This window comes from Eurytemora carolleeae, unplaced genomic scaffold (genome assembly GCF_000591075.1).
Source record: "Eurytemora carolleeae unplaced genomic scaffold, Eaff_2.0 scaffold363, whole genome shotgun sequence".
NCBI classification, from domain to species: Eukaryota; Metazoa; Arthropoda; class Copepoda; order Calanoida; family Temoridae; genus Eurytemora; species Eurytemora carolleeae.
The window spans coordinates 168960-187840 of NW_019397289.1; the positions used below are offsets into that span (position 1 = coordinate 168960).

The window sequence follows — 18881 nt, forward strand, 5'->3', positions numbered from 1 at the left end:
TTTGGTGCATTGATCTAAATTCACAACTGCCATATTTAGTATATAGTATATAGTATAACACTTGGCTTTCTATTGTTTCAAGTTTATTATAGATACATACTACATACTACACGGTACACAGGGGAACAACAATCTAAGAAGATCAGTTTACACATAAACAGTGAAATTACCAAAGGTAAACACGCTACAGTAATCTGCTAATGAAATTACCAAAGGTGGCAAACACGCTACAGTAATCTGCTAATAAAATTACCAAAGGTAAACACGCTACAGTAATCTGCTGATGAAATTACCAAAGGTAAACACGCTACAGTAATCTGCTAATGAAATTACTAAAGGTAAACACGCTACAGTAATCTGCTAATGAAATTACCAAAGGTGGCAAACACGCTACAGTAATCTGCTAATGAAATTACCAAAGTAAACATGCTACAGTAATCTGCTGATGAAATTACCAAAGCTTAACACGCTACAGTAATCTGCTAATGAAATTACCAAAGGTAAACACGCTACAGTAATCTGCTAATAAAATTACCAAAGGTAAACACGCTACAGTAATCTGCTATTGCCAAAGGTAAACACGCTACAGTAATCTGCTAATGAAATTACCAAAGGTAAACACGCTACAGTAATCTGGTAACAAAATTACCAAATGTATATGCGCTACTAGTATTCTTGTATTCAGATTACCAAAGGTAAACACGCTACAGTAATCTGCTATTGAAATTACCAAATGTATATGCGCTACTTGTATTCTTGTATTCGGATTACCAAAGGTTAACACGCTACAGTAATCTGCTAATGAAATTACCAAATGTATATGCGCTACTAGTATTCTTGTATTCGGTTTACCAATTCATTTTCCTTCCACTATTTATTGTTTATCATTGTACTTTTATCTTCCTTCCACTATTTATTGGTTATCATTGTACTTTTATCTTCCTTCCATTATTTATTAGTTATAATTGTACTTTTATCTTCCTTCCACTATTATTGGTTATTATTGTACTTTTATCTTCCTTCCACTATTTATTAGTTATCATTGTACTTTTATCTTCCTTCCACTATTTATTAGTTATCATTGTAATTTTATCTTCCTTCCACTATTTATTGGTTATCATTGTACTTTTATCTTCCTTCCACTATTTATTAATTATCATTGTACTTTTATCTTCCTTCCACTATTTATTAATTATCATTGTACTTTTATCTTTGCAAAACAAAGAATTTCAGATAAAAATGGAAGATATAGATCTGGCAAAGCTGAACAGTACAGAGGACTATTCTAGAAAATATCTAAAAGTTGAAGACAATAAACAATCAAAAATACAGGTTATTCAAGTGCTTGTTAATTTTAAAGGGCCTTGAAATAAAATAAATGTTGGGGTTTTACATTTTTACATTTGTACAGGGGAATATTATTTATTTCAAAATAAAATCGATAAGAGAATAAAAATTTAGAAACTTTACAATCCTAAAAGAAATATAAATATATTAACAAACTTTAAACTTATAAAAGCTAAATTATATAGTTCATCAAAAAAGAATTAAAAATCAAATACGAAAAAAGATCAATTATTGGGTTAACATGGGATTCAAAAATGTTACTGTGAACTGATGCTATAGCGCTAACAAAAAATAAAACTGTCATGTTTTAATGACTTATAAATATTTTTTAGGAGTATATTGCAAACTCTATAAGAATCTTGGGAGGCTCTAATGCTGATATTTTTACTACAAGGGATCCCGAGAAACTTCTTGTTGAAGTATCTTCTCAAATTTGGGAACATGTTCCAGAAATTAGGGACCAGTTTTAATGAATTGAAAAGGTCACTGAACTACCTACCCCTGGTTCAAATCTTGAATCACTGATTCAAATTCTCATGAATTCTTATTTTCGAATCAATTCAATTCAATTCAATTCAAATTTGAACCGCAGTATGTATTTTAGCGACCTATCTCAAAATCATTAAATTCAATCGCAGATCTCTTATCAAGACAAAGAAAAAAGTTTCAAAGACCAAAAAGGAAGATACAGAAAGAGAAAACTGAACGGTCGAGAGTTTTTGTCACAAACTCTAATTTTCTAATCTCCATATCTTTGCAATCCGATGTTGTAGACCTTTGATATTTCACACAGTCAATTCTGTTTCAGCAAAAAGTCTAAGTTTGAAATATAAAAGCTTTACGTCATCAGATTGCAAAGATTTAGTGATTAGAATTGAATTCAATCATTGATTCACAAAGATTTCCTTTCCTCGAAGTATCAATGCTAAATATTCAAATATCATAGAAAAGAAATGATTTGTCGTAGTTTTTCCAGAGGTATTTTTTCCTTAAAAAACATTCTAATACGATATCAAAAAATCGTTTTTTGGGCAACAAAGTTTGAATTATTGCCAAAAAGCCATATTTTGTTGAATATAAGAGATTTTTGTCGTTTAATTGGCAGCAATTCAACTTTTTCTGTTAAATAATCGATTTTTATTGATTTTGTAATCTATATTTAAAGATGAGAAAGCATATTTTATTATCTCTCTCTCACTGATCTTCATCTACAGGTTAAAGTTAAGGAGGATACTTCTTTGATAGGAAACATTTAGATATTTTGATCTTATTTCTCTCATTTATGTAAATATTGTCAATTCTTGTTAAGTGTGCAAACTTTTGAATGAATTTGCATTTTTGTATGAAAACTGCGCATCAATCTGCTCTTTTGATTAAACTTTTAATTAGATTATTTAGCTTCAGAAAAATTAGAAAAATTCTTAACATATTTATATTTTAGTAAATTTTCAAGATAATTTTTTTTAATTTGTTTAAATTTTTTTAAAGCATGATTATGATTTCAGTGGATTAAGCGCTGATAAAAAACATGAGAAATTTCTATTTTATTTTATTTTCAAAACAGGTGCACTGTAAATTAAATTGCGAAAATTATTTTAAAATAAAATACAAAAACTAGCACTTTCACGGTTTGAATCTTGATATCCAGGGCTACTAAAAGAATAACTGGGTTTGGTAAGGTCATCCCTATAAGGCTTGGCGACACTTCTACTTCAGTAAAATCTTAAAGGTCGATACAAAGTTTGCATAGCATCGCTTTGGCTATTTTTTAATCTTAAAAAATTATTGAGCCGAAAAGATTCCATGTTCATTTATTCCATGTATTATTATTCTCTGAAAATAGTTTATTCTGAAGAATCCCTATAAAGAGGTCAAAAATAAATTAAATGTTATCAGATCTGAACTCTGCTATTCTTCATGGAGAGGTGGGATCTTTAGCTCCAGCTTACTACTACAGAGGTACATGGAATTAAAACTCTTCACAAAAATTTGTTGAACTTTTACAAACACTCTCTTTACTAGATTCATTCATCCAAGCGGCTTTAAAACTTTTTTCACAATAGAGTTAATTTTCAAGAATTCTTTTCCAATAGAGAACTCTTAGCGGTACAAAACTGCGGTTTCAAGATACCGTGTTTCTTAAACTTGCACATATTTTAATTGGATCCACTTTGAAAAATATTTAATTTCAACTTTACAATAACAAAAAATCTTAATAAAAAACGTTTTTTAGACCGCAAATTTCAGAATATTTGGGAAAAATAAGAAAAACCACTTCAACTTGCTGCTTTTTTACCTCATTTTTACTAAACATTTTTTTTCTTTTTTACTTTTGAAAATATGCAACTAGATATATTTTTGATCTCTAATGCTAACTTGTATTCCCTTCAGTTTGTACATATATTGTCAAAAGAAATTAATGCTTGGGCAATTTTTTACTAAAATGGTTTTATAATTTAATAATTTTAAGGTGGATCCTTTTATTCTTCCCTCATAATAATGTATAAATCACATCAATTAAAAACAGAAGTGACAGTTTTTTCCTGAAGCGTTCTATTTAACTTTACAAATATAAAAAATAACCTTTGTTTTTAAAATATACTTTTACTACTTTCTTTACTCATACAGAGGTTTGGTCCATCACCATCACCGAATTTTAAATATACTTTGTGTTGGGCCAAACTGGTCTAATTCGAAATTGCTTTTAATGAATTATTGTAAGGTTATTTAATTTTCCTTATTAAATTTGTTATCATGCATGATCGGACTAGATTAATATTATATATACAAATATATAGTTAAACTGTTATATCCCTAGGTTTAATCTTGTTAATGATATGTCCCTAGGTTTAATCTTGTTTATGATATGTCCCTAGGTTTAATCTTGTTTCTGATATGTCCCTAGGTTTAATCTTGTTTCTGATATGTCCCTAGGTTTAATCTTGTTAATGATATGTCCCTAGGTTTAATCTTGTTTATGATATGTCCCTAGGTTTAATCTTGTTTATGATATGTTCCTAGGTTTAATCTTGTTTCTGATGGAAAAATTTAAACCTGCTCTCAATAATTTCAAAGAAGCCCTCTCGTGTAACTTTTGGTAAGTGTTTTGAAAACAATGAATTATTCAATTATTTTTATTTAGTTTTATTTCATTTTTCAGTGGAAGGGACGAATATAAACTCCATCATAAAATATCTCAGGCGTGTAAACAGTTAAATTTTTCAATTAAATTTTCCCTGAAAGAATTTTTACACTTTTATACATTTTTGTTTTTTAAGTTTCAGCATTAGATTAATAGAACAATGATGCAAGTACAGAAAGAACTAAAAAACATTGAAATTCCCGTCGTCTTCTTTTTAACTTGCACATGAATTATTTCTGAAAGTGTCTTGAAAATGTTTAAAGTAAAAGTGAAAATGTTCTGGTTTCGAAAGTTTGAACGTTTCTTTTTAAAATCCCTTTTTCAAGCATTCATGTGTAAATAAATTTGTACTTCTACGGCTAATACTATTTTTTGCATTACCATGCCATTTCAATTTTGAAAAAATGTCAACAAGATTTTGTGCAAGAAGATATCTATAGAATCATTTCATATTATTTACTTGTTTATTTAGTGCTACGTCAAGACAAAACAGTACACCCTTGCTCTAGGAATATTTATTGTTTTTTTATTATAATTACTAATATTATCATTATTATCATCAATAGAATAAATTCAATAATCGAAAAATGCTTTAGAGCATTTAAACATTGCATTAGAGAGAATCAAGAAAGAGAAATTAAGGCAACTTATTCTTAGAGAATTAATTAAGTACAAGAAATAGCTCTTCAAAGTGAGACATAGAGGTGTGATATGTATTGTCAAAAATAAAATAAAAAAATAGCTGAAAAATACATTTTTGATATAAGAAAAAGTTGCCCCTGATTCAGTGAGAAACAAAAACAAGATTACTCACGTATTCTTGAAGAGTCCAGGAAGAAAATCAGCAAAAGATCTGATAAACCAGATTCTAGTATTGATCTCATCACTGTTAAAAATATCCAGGTAAACCTTTAATCTTGCAAAAAGTGTATTTTTTATTTGACTGTAGTTACAAGTGAACAAGATAATGATAATAATGAAAATAGATGATGATGATGATAATAATGAAAATAGATGATGATGATGATGATAATTATGATAATGATGATAATGATGAAAATGATGATAATTATGATAGAGATGATAAAAATGATAATGATGATAATGATGATAATGATGATAATGATGATAATGATGATAATGATGATAATGATGATAATGATGTTAATGGTGAAAATGATGATAATTATGATAGAGCTAATAATAATGATAATAATAATAGTGAAAATAATGATGATGATGATAATGATGATAATGATAATAATAGTGAAAATAATGATGATGATTATAATGATGATGATTATAATGGTGAAAATGATGATAATTATGATAGAGATGATAATAATGATAATGATGATAATGATGATAATGATGATAATGATGATAATGATGATAATTATGATAGAGATGATAAAAATGATAATGATGATAATGATTAGAATGATAATAATAAAAATAATGATGATAATGATGATAATGATGATAGTGAAAATAATGAAAATAGAGATGATGATGATAATAGAGATTTTGATGATGATAATGATGATAATGATGATAATGAAGATAATGATGATAATGATGATTATGATGATAATGATGATAATGATGAATATATTCAGGATTCCAGATTAAGTTCCAATATAGGAATTAAATACTCTGCCGAGCAAGGGCGGTTTTGTGTAGCGACCAACCCTATTCCGGCAGGTCAACACATTAATGGCTTTACGCTTTAAGCTTTATGCTTTATGCTTTATGCTTTATGCTTTATGCTTTATGCTTTATGCTTTATGCTTTATTTTATGCTTTATGCTTTATGCTTTATGCTTTATGCTTTATGCTTCTTTATGCTTTATGCTTTATGCTTTATGCTTTATGCTTTATGCTTTATGCTTTATGCTTTATGCTTTATTCTTTATACTTTATGCTTCTTTATGCTTTATAATTAATGCTTTATGCTTTATGTTTTATGCTTTATGCTTTATGCTTTATGCTTTATGCTTTATGCTTTATGCTTTATGCTTTATGCTTTATGCTTTATGCTTTATGCTTTATGTTTACTGTTTACTGTTTACTGTTTACTTTTTTACTGTTTATGGTGTTCAGCTAGAGATAGGCGCTTTTTTGCGTTCATCGTTCGTGAACGACCAATTTCGTTCGGTTTTTTTAAATCGTTCAAAAAAATATTGATTTCATTCGTTCTAAAAATGATCGTTCATTTTCCATATATTTCATTCGTTTTCTCACTGAAGGATCATTTGGTAAAATTGTTCGTTTTCAGCAAATTTGTTCGTTAAGTAAACTTGTTCGTACAATAAAATCGTTTGTTAAGTAAAAAGACGATCGTTTTAAAAAGTTTGTTAATAAAAATCGGTCATTAAGTAAAAGTAATTGAGGTCAATAAATCGTTTGTTCAGAAAATATTAATATTTTTTAAAAAGCTTTTGGAAAAAGTGTTCCTTCTGCAAAACGACTTCAAATCGTTTTTGTTTTTGTTTTTTCGTTCGTTTTTAAAAAACGATCCAAGTCGTTTGTCCTCGTTTTTTCTTTTTCTGAACAACACCACTTTTTGTTCGTTCTGAAATGTTCGTTCGTTCACTAAAACTATGCCCATCTCTATGAACAGCTTATGGTTTATGGTTTACAGCTTACAAAAAACATCCTTAAAAAGAATATATGTAAAACATTTTTTTTACAGTTTTAGAGAGGCTTAACAAAAATTTAAAATAATGATATCTTAGGATCAGTTATAATGATGGATGAGGGAATAACTCCATTCTTGAATCCAGATGATAAGGTTTGTTCTATAGAAGAATATTTGTAACTTCATAAAACTAAATAGTTTATTATTTGATTAAAAAATGAAAATAAAAATTTGATGCAGAATACAAATGCAATGAATTGGAAAAGAATTGTCCAGTAGACCCTGAAATAAATTTATGAAAAAAAACTAAATTTAACAATCTCACAAATTCCAATTTTCTTGGTATTATTGTCTTCATTGTAGACCTTTAATATTTCAAACTAAGAAGTCTACTTTAGATTTGTTAAAATGTTTAAAATATCAATGATGAGGTCGCAAAGACATAAGAATGATTAAATTTAGTTGTGTTCAGTGTCCAAATTTAATGAATTAAAGCCACGTCTCAAATCCTCCAAAAACAGGTTTCAATTGAGCGCCGGCTTAAATCTTGAAAAGATTAATACAGTTTTAAGTGGAACCAACTATATTTGAACAACGGCTCAAATTTAAGACGCGGCTTAAATTCTTTTAATTCGGGCTAGAATTGTGTTTCTGCCTTTAATTGTCCTTGTTTCTTTTACAGGAAAAACGACACCCTTTAAAGGATTGTAACCGTAATTTCAAGTGACCCTCCATGAAAAGATTGCAATGCCCGATTTACAATGGTACCCTTGAAACTTTGTCTGGCCAAATATGAATAAGATACGCATGTTTTTTATTAAAATATTTCATTTGTTTTTCTCTGCTCATTTTGCTTAAAAGAATTAATGGAGAAATTCACAGACATAAACACTTTTTGAGTCCGAAAACGGTGTTCTCTCCCACATTTGAAGGGGTCACTTAAAATTATGTTTATTGTCCCTACAACTTAAATATCTGTAATGTCTAGGATAAAATACTTGAATACTGCTTGGTTTGCCTGAATCCTGTAAACAACTGTCCTTTTCCTTGCTACTCATGCAACAGGTATTTTTACATATCTTGATAACTTCCTTACGGTTCTACCTTGAAAAGGACAGTTCTCAACGCATTTCTTTTTTTTATAACAATATTTTTAAAATTTATTTTTTATAATTTTTGTAAATAAAATGGTACGAGGCATTGCTTATTCAAATGTTTGTCAATCATTTTTTTCTCCATCTGCACGTACACAGTTTCTCTTTTCCTTGCCTCCCTTTGCCCGTCCATTTACTGCCCTGCTTCTAATAGAATGTTTACGAGTCGCTGTCTTTGCGTCATTATACGACAGTCGAGGAGCACCCTTTCATTTTATATGTGTGGACCCCTCTCCGCTTATTTGTTGTGCTTAAGTGCATTTATATTTGACAACCCAAATTTTTTTTTAAAATATTCTTTTTTGTTTGTTTATTTTCTTGTGGTTATTAACAATTTTTTCTTTTCTTTTATCGATTTCGATGGTTATTATGTTAGAACTGACGAGGGTCAACCCAGACCGAAATATATTTTCAATAAATGTGGAACTAACATCTACTTGTTTTTACTCTACAGAGGTTTGGTCCATCACCATCACCGAAATTTAAATTAGTTTTATAGCTTCCCTGCTATAAAACGCACATTTTTTTTTCCTCTACAAGGAGGGTTGCTATTCAACGAAGGATAATCAAGGGACTTGCACTTCCTTTATGAATGGGAAATATGTTGCAAATTTTCTATTTTAAATGAAACAAATATTGACGGAATTCTATCTTGAATGGGACACATCTTGACGCTTTTCTTTCTTGAATGGAATGGAACACATCTTGGCGCTATATTATCTGGAATGGAACACATATTTAACTATTTTATCTTGATTGGAACACATCTTGAAGCTATTCTATCTTGAATGGAACACATCTTGATGCTATTCTGTATTGAATGGAACACATCTTGACGCTATTCTATGTTAAATGGAACACATCTTTAAACTATTATATCTTGATTGTAACACTTCTTGACGCTATTCTTGAATAGAACATATCTTGACCATTTTTTCTCGTAAATGGGACACATCTTGACACTTTTCTATCTTAAATGAGACACATATTGACAATTTTTTATTTTAAATAGAAAACACATCCTGATAATTTTCAATCTTGAATGGGACACATCATGACAATTTTCAATCTTGAATAGGAAACATCATGACAATTTTCAACCTTGATTAGGAAACATCATGACAAATTTTCAATCTTGAATGGAACACATCATGACAGTTTTCTCTCTTGAATGGGACACATTAGGTTAATTTTCAATCTTAAATGAGACCCATCTTGACAATTTTCTATCTTGAATGGGACTTATCTTGACAATTTTCTATCTTGAATTGAACCCATCTTGACAATTTTCAATCTTGAATGGGACACATCATGACAGTTTTACATCTTGAATAGGAAACATCATGACAAATTTTCAATCTTAAATGGGACACATCTTGACAATTTTCAATCTTAAATGAGACACATCTTGACAATTTTCTATCTTGAATGGGACATAACTTGACAATTTTCTATCTTGAAAGGGACACTATTTTTTATTATCATTATTATTATTATTAATTGAACCCATCTTGACAATTTTCTATCTTGAATTGAACCCATCTTGACAATTTTCAATCTTGAATGGGACACATCATGACAGTTTTACATCTTGATTAGGAAACATCATGACAAATTTTCAATCTTAAGTGGGACACATCTTGACAATTTTCAATCTTAAAGGAGACACATCTTGACAATTTTCTATCTTGAATGGGACATATCTTGACAATTTTCTATCTTGAAAGGGACACTATTTTTTGCCTGTGATTTTGTTACTTATCTTTAATGGGAAAATTTTCTTACAAATCCATAAATTATTTAGTGTTGTTTTCTGCTCTCCCGATTGCAGAGACAAATCAGGAGTTCACAAGTTCACTTGTACAATGGGGGTACATGATATCAGGTATTTATAGTTCACATGTACATTGGGGTACATGATATCAGGTATTTATGTTCACATGTACAATGGGGGACAGTTGATTGAATTCAACCTTAGAAAAAAAATATATTTTTTGAAAATTTCATTTTCTCGGAAGTTTTATGCTGAATTTAAATTGAATAAAATGGTTTTCGAATCGGAATTCAGTAACAAAATTTTAAAGACAAAAGTTGAAAATGGAACCATGTCCATCCCTAACCTTTACACTAACATTGTTTAAATGATATTTGTAAAGGATTGTTGATCAGAAGGACTGGTTTAGAGTATTCAGCAGTATCTATATTATTCTCAGCAAACCCGCCAACTTCTGGCAGGAAAACAAAAACCTCTTTCTGAATCAGGTTTGTTTATTAGATCTAACAAACTTTGGGGCACAAAGTTCCATAAAGTGGCTCTAAGCGATTCACAACGGTACCCTTGAAATTGTTATCATATCAATAATGTGGAAGATATTATCGTTCTCCGAGGTTTAAAAATATTTAATTTTGTTAATTTTTAATATTTTTTTATGTGGAAGATAGTATCGTTTTCCGAGGTTTAAAAATATTTAATTTTGATATATTTAATTTTCCTGCAGTAGAAATGCGCATGTAACTTTTGTAGAGAACCCGCATTTGACAAATATCAGTTTTCATAGTTATAAACATTGAGGGTCACTGGAGGCTTACAATCCCTTTAATTTGATCAAAGAGCCTTTTTAGAAATCCCTCAATCGTGTACGTCGTTTTAGACTTAACCTTAAAACAGAGGCGTACACAAGAATGTGTCCAGGAGGGGGCTTAGTTTCTGTTCTTTCCTCTGAACCCAACTTAGTTATCTTAAAAATTTAAATATTCAAGCACAGCACAATTTAGAGTAAGTAATAAAAAGCGATTTCTGGAATAAAAAAGTAGAATTTTCAACTATTTACTCCACCGGAGGGACACTGAGGACACTAATTAGCACTCAGGGCACTAATTAGCACTGAGGACACTAATTAGCACTCAGGACACTAATTAGCACTGAGGACACTAATTAGCACTCAGGACACTAATTAGCACTCAGGACACTAATAAGCCTTCATGACACTGATAAGCACTCAGGACACTAATTAGCACTCAGGACACTAATTAGCACTGAGGACACTAATTAGCACTGAGGACACTAATTAGCACTGAGGACACTAATTAGCACTCAGGACACTAATTAGCACTCAGGACACTAATTAGCACTCTGGACACTAAAAAGCTTTCCTGACACTAATTAGTACTCAGAACACTAATTAGCACTCAGGACACTAATTAGCACTCAGGACACTAATTAGCACTCTGGACACTAATAAGCTATCATGACACTAATTAGTACTCAGGACACTAATTAGCACTCAGTACACTAATTAGCACTCAGAACACTAATAAGCACTGAGGACACTAATTAGCACTCAGGACACTAATTAGCACTCAGAACACTAATTAGCACTGAGGACACTAATTAGCACTCATGACACTAATAAGCACTCAGGACACTAATTACCCCACCGAAGGGATGGGGAAGATCACCCTGGGCACTAATTACTCCACCGGAGGGATGCTGATAACCACTCAGGACACTCCACCGGAGAGAATGACAACTGCTACTATTTTCTTTCAGAACTCATAAATATCTAGCGGTTTGAGCACTGTGGCCAATGGAAAAAGTTTTGGGCCTTGGGCCTTGGGCCTTGGCTAACTAGTATAACAGGCTGAAGGCCAAAAACTGCAGCTAGGACCACTTTTCAATCTTTTCATAGTACAAAATATTTTATTGTATATAATTCATATGTAGGGAAATGTTCCCTGTACTTCTCCTACTTTAACACGGGTAGAAACTGAACTAGATCGATATCAACATTTGTTCAACATGGTGGATCATGCAGAATCCATATCACAGGCAAACAGATGGGCCTCAGTTTCGTCATTGAACTAATATTTAAAAACGAACGAAGGATGTCATTTAGAAAACATAACAAAAACGGATAAACGAATTGGATCCTTCAAAGAAGCAAAAAAACGATTGAACAAACTTCTGAAAAAAATATCATCTTTTACTGAAAAAAAAACAATTTTACTGAACAAACAATCGATATAAAACGAACAAAATGGATGTAAAATGAATGATAATTCTGAAAACGAAATAAATCAAAGTTTTACTGAACAACTGAAACAAAAAAAAACTAATGAAATAGGTCGTAATTAAAACAAGGAAAAAAATTAATTTTGAAATGCCGAAACCGCCCATCTCTTCACACAGGCAGCACGTGCAAAACACGCAGTAGTCACTGTATTCTTAGTCAGGTAAAAACAACAGTGTATCTAGGGCTGGGGCAAACAGAAATTTATTAAAAAGTTTTCTTAAATAACAGAAATATCGTTAACAAACAACGAAACCCGTTAATTTTAAATTTGTCAACCAACAACAGAGCTCAAACATTTGAAACCTAGATCTGTTTAGAACTTTGAGAAGTGCTGGATATTTTGAACCACCTGGAAAAGGCGGGGCATCCAAAAAGAACCAAAATGAGAGTGGCACAGGAGAATTTTCAGATGAAGAACTAACAATTGGTAATTTCTTTTATTTCATCATTTAATGAAGGAATTGAATGCTCGATTCCCTGAAATTAGGTGTTGCATATTTTCAAATGTGTTAATAATCTAAAAATTCAGGACTTCTTGTTTACAAGCTGCGACTCATAACAGAATCTAACTGCTATCCTATCTGGGGGGTTGAAGTTGATAAAGCAGGACAGGTGGGTCACACAAGATCAATTAAAGTATAAGATCAATAACAGAATAAGGATTAATAACAGAATAAGGATTAATAACAGAATATGGATCAATAACAGAATAAGGATTAATAACAGAATAAGGATTAATAACAGAATAAGGATCAATAATGGAATTAGGATCAAAAACAGAATAATATCAATTACAGAATAAGGATCAATAAAAGAATAAGATCAATAGCAGAACAAGGATTAATAACAGAATAATGATAAATAACAGAATAAGGATTAATAACAGAATAAGGATTAATAACAGAATAATGATCAATTACAGAATAAGGATTAATAACAGAATAAGGATCAATAATGGAATTAGGATCAATAACAGAATAATATCAATTACAGAATAAGGATCAATAACAGAATAAGGATCAATAACAGAATAAGGATCAATAAAAGAATAAGGATCAATAACAGAATAAGGATCAATAATAGAATAAGGATCAATTACAGAACAAGGGTCGATAACAGAATAAGGATCAATAATGGAATTAGGATCAATAACAGAATAAGGATCAATAGCAGAATAAGATCATCTGTTCACACTTGAATGCGATTCCAATCAAGGTTCAGTCATGTTTGTGGTGTCTATTCTGAACCAATAGAAATTGCATGACGGTAACATCTATTCTCTATCTATCTCAATAATTCATAAGTTTCCAACTTTAGTATAATCACGTTGAAAGGACTAGATAACATGTACAATATATTCCATTTTTTTTTATCAGATAAAGGTTTCATGGGTACCTTTGTAAATCGGACATCTTTGCAAGGAAAACTACGCTTACAGTCCCTTTAAGAGCTTGTGCTTTGTTTAGGTTGGATTAGAGAATATTGGTAGTGGAGTGTATCCTAGTATTGGTAGTTATCTCAACAGGAAATCTTCTTCATTTCATTTTTTACGTTACTGTGAATCAAATGACCTTATTGCATTTATAATGCCATGAATTGAATTGTTCCATTTTTCTCTCCAAAAAACCGATAGTACTAGGCTTTTAGGGTACTTAAGTCCCCTTTTCTAGTAACAAGCTGCTGTTGCTGGGGGTCATAAAATGTTGTCTTCCAGTTCGGAAGCTCTGCCTACCAAACCAAATATATTTATACAAGATTTAAAACCCATGTTGTAAGTTAGATTCAATATATCTAATGTTTGTTAATTTTGTCGATTACTCGTTGCTACAATGTTGAAATTTTTTTAGACAAAGTTTGTTATCTTTAATCATCTATATACCTTTGTTAACCATTAATTTTAAGACCTCTGCAAAATGTCGTCTTCAACTTGAATCTCCTCTCGGAGACAGCCAAACCAAACTTTCAGCCCGCAATTCCCTTTGTACTCCGTCCTACGGAGCTTAAAATATTTTCGTTATTGTGAAATCATTAAAGTTAAGCAAGAATATTTTCATAAGAAGCATTAGTGAATTTTGTTAAATATTCAACTGTAATTTTTCAGAAGTTAAAAAAAAAAACGTATTTCAATACTGATCAACAATAAGTCTCCCCCGATCACACCTTAATAATTCGTAAGATTTTTTCTACTATTAATATTCATTATAACATTGTACAAGTAAACATGACCTATAATTTATGTTATTTTAGGAAATAAAGATTTTGTTATCGATTTTCTGAGACGGGGTTACTCTGTTGTGTGTATTTGTGCGGCCTATCGGGAAAAAATTGTCTTGGGAAAATAAACATCCCCCACCAGAATCCTAACTAGCCTATTATCCTGATTTGTCTAGTGTGTTGCTGTTTTCCGTCAACAACCTTTCCTGGGAACATGAATTGCGACAAAAAATTTTGGCCTGATTGGTGCAGCTGGCATGACTTTTATTGGATACAAACAATGTCCCCCATTGTGAACATGTTCTCTTTGTGAATACTGTAAAACATAACAAAAAAAGTTAGCGGATTCGATAATAATTTCATAGTTTTTCAAAATTTTCAAAAATTTTATGAAAATCGAATTTTGTTGGAGGCAAATTTTAGATATTTTGATCTTTCATAAACCTTCCCTGGGGCCATGTAAGGTCCCACAATTTTTTTGGCACTATTGGTTTCGCCGTTTTTACGTTTATTGGATACAAACAAACAGACACCCAAACAAAGTATATATAGACAATATAGATATAAAGCTATTTTATGCATCAATACCAACATTTCACTTAAACCAAAAATATGATTCTACCAAAGGGATGAACAAATAAACAAATTGTGTGTAAGATAATTACTAATAATAACTAAACTAAACTTTGAATGCAAGATTGTTTAAAAGTATATTATCTTTTACGTTTTACTCGCTCCAGTTGGAAACTTTAGGAGCCTTTAAAATTATCATTTTTAAATCTACAAGCCTAAAACTGGAATCATTGACCATTATTCCCCGTTTTTTGAGACACCCTGTATCTAAGTTTGAAGAAGGATCAACTCAGTAACTGTAACCCGAACACATTGCGATGTAATATTGGAGGAACAGTCGTCATTATTGCTGCTAGAGACATAAAACAAGGTATTTTGTAGAAATTAACGCTAAGTACATTCACAATTTTAATTTTACTTTTGAACTACAGTGAAACCCTTAATAACGAATACATCGGAAGAATTTATCAAATGTCGTCTTGATAATTTTTCAATGAGTTTCATACATCATTTCGTAAATTTCAGTATTTGCGAAAATAAATAAATAGCCATGAATACGCGGGAACAGTTTTAAAGAGTTCCATATAATCATTTAATTAAAAAAATAAATATCTGCAACATTCCATTATCAGAAAGTGGAGAATACGACATTTGATGAATGCTTTCGATGTATTCGTTATTAAGGGTTTCACTGTAATTAGCATGATCGTTTGACGTCGTCGTCGTTTATATAAAAGAAATGAAGAAATGATTTTTGTTAAACAGCTTGGATACACTTGAATACAAATGGAAAAAAGAGATGCTTTCGAGTCACAGATTCTTTTAATGTTTACTTGTTTTGAATATAAAACTTAAATAGAAAAGTCTTCTTCATTGTATTGATACAAACGCAGACCTCTGTATCATTGCTTTAAAATTTGTAGTCAAGAACAAGATCAGATAAAGATTTTTAAGTTTTTAAATTTTTTTGGGAGAAAAAAATAATATGTTGCATGTAAACTCTAGGTGAAGAGATAACTGACAACTATTGTATTCATTACTCTGAACTCCCTGGACCTGATAGAAGAGCCTGGCTTCAGGAGAGCTTTTTCTTCACATGCCAGTGTACTGCATGCTCCAGGTAGTGTAATGCATATTCCAGGTAGTGTACTGCACATGATCCAGGTAGTGTAATGCATACTCCAGGTAGTGTACTGCACATGATCCAGGTAGTGTACTGCACACTTCAGTTAGTGTAATGCATACATAATACATATTATATTATATTGCATGCTCTGGTAGTTCACTAAAAGATCCGGGTAATGTGCAAAACCACTTTAACAACTTCTAATGTGGAAAGAGTCAAGTATGCATATTATTTGACATGCTCCAGGTAGTGTACTGCATACTCAAGTTAGTGTACTGCATGCTCCAAGTATTATATTGCATGCTCTGGTATTGTACTGCATGCTCCAGGTAGTGTGCTGCATACTCAAGTCAGTGTACTGCATGCTCCGGCCAAGTATTATATTGCATGCTCTGGTATTGTACTGCATGCATGCTCCAGGTAGTGTACTGCATACTCAAATTAGTGTACTGCATGCTCTGGTATTGTACTGCATGCTCCGGGTAGTGGACTACATGCTCCAGGTATTGTACTGCATGCTCCAGGTAGTGTACTGCATGCTCCAGGTAATGTACTGCATAAGTAGATGAATATCATATTTTACCAAAAATATATCATTTAAAGTATTCATTTTTGAATAAAAAATTAAGAAACATTTCTAACAGGAAAAGCTTAAGAAATACTTTTCCATCTGTGTGTGGTAAAAATATAAATAAAATTTTTACAAAACATGATAATTTTGACTAATGTAGTGATTGGTTGACCTACGACGACCTGCCCAGCAGTGTACCTTCAGATCTTCAGAGTCTGCTAATACCGTTGGAGAAGAAAAATCAAGAATATCTCAAGTAAAAAATAAAAATTTCCAAAATGTTTGCTAATTAAGAAGAAACTTAAAACTCCGCTGTGGAATGATTTAAATTACAAGATTTAAAAAAATTAAAAATAGTTTGGAAATTGAAAGATTTAAGGAAGGTTAACCATCGACTTTCTTAAAAATTCGTTTTTTGCATGATGCCAAAATTTTTTTTACGCCAAAGATCTTAATAAATGATTTAAAATAATCTACTGATGATGAATAGTAAGATCCTGAAATACAGGGTGTCCTACGAAACATGACAGTTGGTAAATAGTTTTAAATGTCTTCTCCCAAAATTTTTTCAGTTGTTTGATACGAAAGAGAATAATGAAAAATATTATATTACATTCATAAAATAGTAAATTTGATTTCAAAGTAAAGCATATTTGAGTAAAAGAATTTTTTAACGAAATAAACTGCAAAAAGTTTTTACTATATATTAGAATATATGGAAGAAGACATTCAAAACTATTCACCAACTGTCATGTTTCTTGGAACACCCTGTATCTTAAAATGTTTTGATTTAAAGCTGATTCTTTAAATAAACGATTTTACTCATTTTGGTTTGAAAAATCGTTTTTGTATCTTTGGTCAAAGGAAAATTTGTTGATCAATTCAGTTTTAAATAGATTAAACATCTCAGATTATTATGGCGCCTCTTAAAAGTTTAAAAAATTAACCTGAAAATTCTAGGATGGGTAAACTAGATGTAGCTCTATCCTGTCATGAGGAGGAACTTCGCATCATTGAACATCATCTTCAACCCCCACATCAGCTTTACGTCAGGTACCAACAGGGGACACCTGCTTAAAAGTGTGGTAGACGACTGTTAGACTCAAGTTATGCTTTAATTAATAGTCCAATCAAACATGAAATATAGCAAACGTGCATTGTGCAATGCTTAACTGTATGTAAAACAACCCATTTTCCTTTAAACAGGGTTCAGACTTGAGATACGACTGTGCATGCAGAATTATATATTTCTCTTACTTCTCATGTTCAATGTTCTTAGATCCCTTCAGCTCGAAATATTTTTAGTTTCCTGAAAAAATTAATTAAAGATTCCAATCAAAGACAATATCAAGGGCAGAATTTTTACGTAAAGCTTTAGCTTGAATTAAATACAAAGAGATTTAGGTCGTCATTAAAGTCTCATCTTTGAGGGTAACCTTGCATATTGTTTTAAAACCATTAGCAACAACATTAAATATTTCAGTTTGAGAAACAGTTATCAGTGCTGCTGGTGGACCAAGATTGCTAAAATTCTTGATTGAAAAAAAATAATAACAAGTTTTATGAAATTGTATGTTTTGATAAATATTGTTTTTTTACAGTTTTACGCTTAATAAATTATAATAATAAATCTATAGAATAAGAATAAGAATAATATTTTTGCCTTTTAAACTTTAAACTTCTTGTATTTTTATTATTTTCCCCTTCTATTATACTCAGGGTATATGGCAGATCACTATGAAGGCCTAAAGATAATTTTAAAACTTTTTTTAAAAAACTGTAATAAATTAAACTACGGCTTTATGATAACAAAAATAAAAAAGCTGATGGATAAAAACATCTAATATTTGGAAATTCTTAAAAAAAGAATTTATTTTAAACTTTCGACGTTAAACCACTTTACCGTTGAACTTTAATATTTCAGTAATAAGAAACTTAAAATTCTTTATCAAATTTGTTTTTCTCACTTTTAATTGAAACTGGGTTTCATTTTTTTTGTGTTCAGTTCCAGACTCAGAGCCCAAAACTTAAGACAGGGTA

General features: G+C 30.7%; 1 protein-coding gene and 1 long non-coding RNA gene across 2 annotated transcripts; one reads left to right on the plus strand and one right to left on the minus strand.

Moving 5' to 3' along the window:
- Window positions 1-97: 97 nt before the first annotated feature.
- LOC111713291 (SET and MYND domain-containing protein 4) lies at window positions 98-18449 on the plus strand. The gene is made up of 26 exons (XM_023488127.1): window positions 98-175; window positions 1234-1332; window positions 1680-1804; window positions 1986-2028; window positions 2562-2592; window positions 3244-3306; window positions 4369-4444; window positions 4508-4547; window positions 4962-4998; window positions 5086-5131; window positions 5278-5392; window positions 6109-6193; window positions 7228-7283; window positions 8119-8195; window positions 10089-10169; window positions 10441-10546; window positions 12009-12113; window positions 12474-12517; window positions 12675-12784; window positions 12887-12969; window positions 13824-13882; window positions 15438-15514; window positions 16150-16264; window positions 17002-17097; window positions 17802-17894; window positions 18325-18449. The coding sequence occupies exons 2-26, from the start codon at window positions 1240-1242 to the stop codon at window positions 18380-18382; spliced, it is 1914 nt and encodes a 637-aa protein (XP_023343895.1). The 5' UTR covers window positions 98-175; window positions 1234-1239; the 3' UTR covers window positions 18383-18449.
- Window positions 16701-18836, minus strand: LOC111713293 (uncharacterized). Its single transcript, XR_002767658.1, has 4 exons — window positions 18809-18836; window positions 18099-18150; window positions 17789-17911; window positions 16701-16823 (listed from the first exon to the last, which is right to left on the minus strand). It is a non-coding gene; the product is annotated as an uncharacterized LOC111713293 (long non-coding RNA).
- Between the last annotated feature and the right edge of the window lie 45 nt (window positions 18837-18881).

Excerpts from the sequence above, each read along its gene's own strand:
- LOC111713291 (XM_023488127.1), top strand. The coding sequence starts at position 1,240 with ATGGAAGATATAGATCTGGCAAAGCTGAACAGTACAGAGGACTATTCT. Across the intron at positions 16,265-17,001 it reads CAGTGTACTGCATGCTCCAG|TGATTGGTTGACCTACGACG; the intron begins GTAGTGTAATGC and ends TGACTAATGTAG. Across the intron at positions 17,098-17,801 it reads AAAAATCAAGAATATCTCAA|GATGGGTAAACTAGATGTAG; the intron begins GTAAAAAATAAA and ends TGAAAATTCTAG.